General features: G+C 38.3%; 1 protein-coding gene across 2 annotated transcripts in view; it reads left to right on the top strand.

Moving 5' to 3' along the window:
• The window catches only part of LOC112137939 (inactive dipeptidyl peptidase 10), an 86023-nt gene that overhangs the window by 63128 nt on the left and 18974 nt on the right, over positions 1–3921 (top strand). Inside the window, exons 19-20 of one of the 2 annotated variants that reach the window (XM_024260456.2) lie at positions 514–583; positions 2177–2323. In XM_024260456.2, the coding sequence (XP_024116224.1) occupies positions 514–583; positions 2177–2323 (217 nt within the window). Of the gene's footprint in view, positions 1–513; positions 584–2128; positions 2324–3921 lie in introns of both variants that reach the window. The other variant, XM_024260455.2, reaches the window with a different exon arrangement.

Here is a 3921-nt window from a genome sequence, read left to right as displayed (position 1 = left end):
ATTTCTACTTTTTTCTTTTTTCCAAAGTTTTTTAACCTTGGATTTAATTTTTTTTTAACTTGTGTCTGTCATGCTCCCTCTAATCCACAACACTGTTAAAACCATGTTCTTGACCACTGCCTGTAGTCCACCTTTCATCCCACTGATTCTCTATGTCCATCCATAGTACACACTAAATCCTCTAATAAATATTAAGTTGCTGTCATGTTATGCTTTGCTCAGTCATGTTAAACATTCTGTGGATTCTATTAATGGAAATCAGTGTTACTCTTCTTCATGGGACCATAGAAAATCAGCCCTAAAACCAATAATTAGGTGCATCAGACAAGCTCAGCTTTACTAATTTTGTTCCAGTTATAACACAGAGGCTAATGACCATCAAGCTAAAGCTAAATGAAACCACTTCTAAAATAATTTGAGTCATTTACGTGCTTGATGTTTTTACTGATGAATTGTTCAGTCCAGGCCTGAACATGGAGTGCACAAACAGGTTTCTGCTGGTCTACTTTGCAGCTTTTCGGCTGGAGCTGATTCTCCCCATGGATTTGGATGAAACGCAGAAGCATCCTCTTCTACTGGTCCTGTACGTATTTTTTTTTTAATTCTCTGCCACTATCCCACCTTCCTAGAGAGGGAAAATCAATTTGAATCTCTTGCAGTTTTCAACCTGGTATGTTTGGAAAGATTCTGTAGATTCACAGCTTGCAGAATGTTAACAAAGATTTGACTTCACATGTCTTTGCTTAAGACAGGTTTACGTCTAGACTGTATAAGCTCCGTTTCCATGACACACTTGTACAAAACTTTATTGAAATTCTAGAAATGTAAAAAAAAAACAAAAAAAAAAACGCAGTATTGCAATGACATTGTTTCCATTTAATCTTATTTATGTGAATAAACATAAACCAACTCACACGATAAGTCATTCAACAACACAGCGATGGATGAGAAGTGATTGAAGGTGATTCACAAAAAGGGAGCATTTGAATGATGTCACAGCGGTCCGTGTCGAGCAGCTTGATCATAGACAGTCTCTTTATATGTCAATGAGCCAGACACAGGCGCCTGGGAGGAGCCTGTTCAGCGGTATTAAAAATAAACGTTCTAACGAGTAAGCAGTTGAACCTTTTTTCTGTTTGATAACATGACGTTTCTGCCATGGAACTATCGCTCATCATCATCGATCAAAGGAAACGCGGCGAGTGTAACCAGTACCACGTGTGGGGAGCGGCCACGCTTGCCACTTGAAAAGAGGATGAAGCGATTTTAGGAACTCTGTGGATCCAACATCTCCCCATGACACGCAGCCAACCTAATAAAACTTCAACTTCAGCTGTTAATGAGCTCTGATGCTGTGGGACCTCTTGTGGCGCCCGCTGTGCAGGGCCCAGGGCAGCCCTTCCTACAGAGAAGCACAATAATTCAAAAAAAGTGTTTCCATGCAGTTTTGTAAAAAGTCAATTTCAATACGACTCAAAAACCACTTCCTCCAAGCACCAAACTTTTTTTTTTCATAAATTTGAGGTTTTGCTCCAAATTTTTCTGTTTCCAATAAGAGAATTGATTTATTATCACAAATCCAGTTTGTGCAAATTCAGAGTAAATGGAAATGCAGCTCAGGATCCTGGGTTTAAAATTCTCAAATGATAAAATGAGTAACATTAAGAATTAAAATAATTTGTTACAACTTCATTTAATTTAGCCATGGAATAAGGTAACAGCCCCAATTTACTTAAACAAATGGGATAATGGCTCTGAAAATTGGAACCACATGTATTTGTTCTAAACAAAAATGTCTGAATTGGATCAGTACCAACTTTTGATGCTGATTTTTTTTATTATAAAAAAATAGTCTCAATTTGAAATAAAAAGAGAATTTTAAAATTGAATTGAAATTAAAGGCACGTCACTGGATAAGGATGATCTGAACTAGCCTTTTTCTTAATACAGAATTGTTTTTGTAGTTTTTGAATTTGGTGTATTTTCACAGCTACATGTTTTTTTCTTTTTTGATTTTTGAGAAAACCTATATGTAGAAATTTTGCTATCAAAATATTCATCCCTAAACCTCTTGGGTAAAACCCATTTGCTAAATCAGCAACAGACTAAATGGAAATGTTCTCTACAGCAACGACGCCCCTGGTGGTCAGGCTGTCAGTGATCGTTTCTCCCTCAGTTGGGAGTCTGTCCTGGTTTCGTCTGAGCACATCATCGTAGCCCGTGTGGACGGTCGCGGCAGCAGCTTTCAGGGGGAGGAGATCCTGTACGGAGTTCACCAGAGACTGGGAACCGTCGATGCTCAGGATCAGACGACAGCACTTGAGTATGTCTCTGCATATTTCTTCATTCTTTTGTGACTGTCAGAAAGGAGTGATGAGGAGCACATGTGAAGCAGAGGACTTAGCCTGTAGTGGGAAGTACAATTTTAACAAAATAATTAAACATGACAAGAAAAAAAGGCCCAATACTGTTTAAAAAAACAAACAAAAAAAATGTTCAGTGAAGCAAAAAGACGTTTGAACGCCCAGTGATTTTGTAAGCTGTGAGAACATATTCTAAAAAGAAAAATCAGAAAAACACATTGTATTATTTTTTTAAAATAATGCATTTGTCAAACCACCTGTTAGAACAAACGTTAAACTCCACAGCATCTCCACAAGGGGGGCGGAGTTATGGAATAACTGCAGGGAATACATCAAAAATGGTCAAACTTTATATAAATTAAAAGCACTCATTAAAGCGCTTGTCCCTTCTGAAATCCAGCACCATGTCTTTGTATGTTTTCCACATTGATGCTGAGGTTGTTCTTTCAACCTTATTTCCACTTCCTCTCTAGGTCAGAATCATCATTGTTGCTGATACATCCTACTACTGCTGTGTCAGCTACAAACTTGACTAAATGACAGCTGGGGTGTCTCGGCGAGCAGTCTTAGGTCAGCAGAGAGAATATTAGGGGCTCAGCATACAGCCCTGAGGTGTGCCGGTGCTGACGGTGATGGAAGAGGAGATGGTGTTGTGGATCCTGACAGTCTGCAATCTATGGGGGCTCAGACCACGGGTGGAGAGTTTCTGCACCAGGGTCTGTGGGATGAGGGTGTTAAACCATCAACAATGACTTCCTGATTTCGCAATGCAGAATGTCATGTTTAAATTAGTCCACATTAAATTTTTGTTTTTACTTTTAAATTTTATTTTTACCTCAAAACTGTTCAATGCAGGCGAAAGAAATATTTCTAACAGAGACAAATGCCTTTAAACCATCAACAATGACTTCCTGATTTCGCAATGCAGAATGTCATGTTTAAATTTAAGTTTGACATGCATTCCAGATTCCGCCACTAGACAGTCAAGTGGTTATGGCTGCTGACTCACATTCAGAAGGTCGTGGGTTCGAATCCCGCTCAGCAATAGTCCACATTAAATATTTGTTTTTACTTTTAAATTTTAATTTTTACCTCAAAACTGTTCAATGCAGGCGAAAGAAATATTTTTAACACAGACAAATGCCTTTAAACCATCAACAATGACTTCCTGATTTCGCAATGCAGAATGTCAGGTTTAAATTTAAATTTGACATGCATTCCAGATTCCGCCACTAGACGGTGTAGTAGTTATGGCTGCGGACTCACATTCAGAAGGTCATGGGTTCAAATCCTGCTCAGCAATAGTCCACATTAAATATTTGTTTTTACTTTTAAATTTTATTTTACCTCACAACTGTTCAATGCAGGCGAAAGAAATATTTTTAACAGAGACAAATGCCTTTAAACCATCAACAATGACTTCCTGATTTTGCAATACAGAATGTCAGGTTTAAATTTAAATTTGACATGCATTCTAGATTCCGCCACTAGACGGTCAAGTGGTTATGGCTGCGGACTCACATTCAGAAGGTCATGGGTTCGAATCCTGCTCAGGAAT

Source organism: Oryzias melastigma, linkage group LG21 (assembly GCF_002922805.2).
Source record: "Oryzias melastigma strain HK-1 linkage group LG21, ASM292280v2, whole genome shotgun sequence".
NCBI lineage: Eukaryota > Metazoa > Chordata > Actinopteri > Beloniformes > Adrianichthyidae > Oryzias > Oryzias melastigma.
Note: the sequence above shows the minus strand (reverse complement) of the source record. Positions and strands in the feature narration are given on the sequence as shown.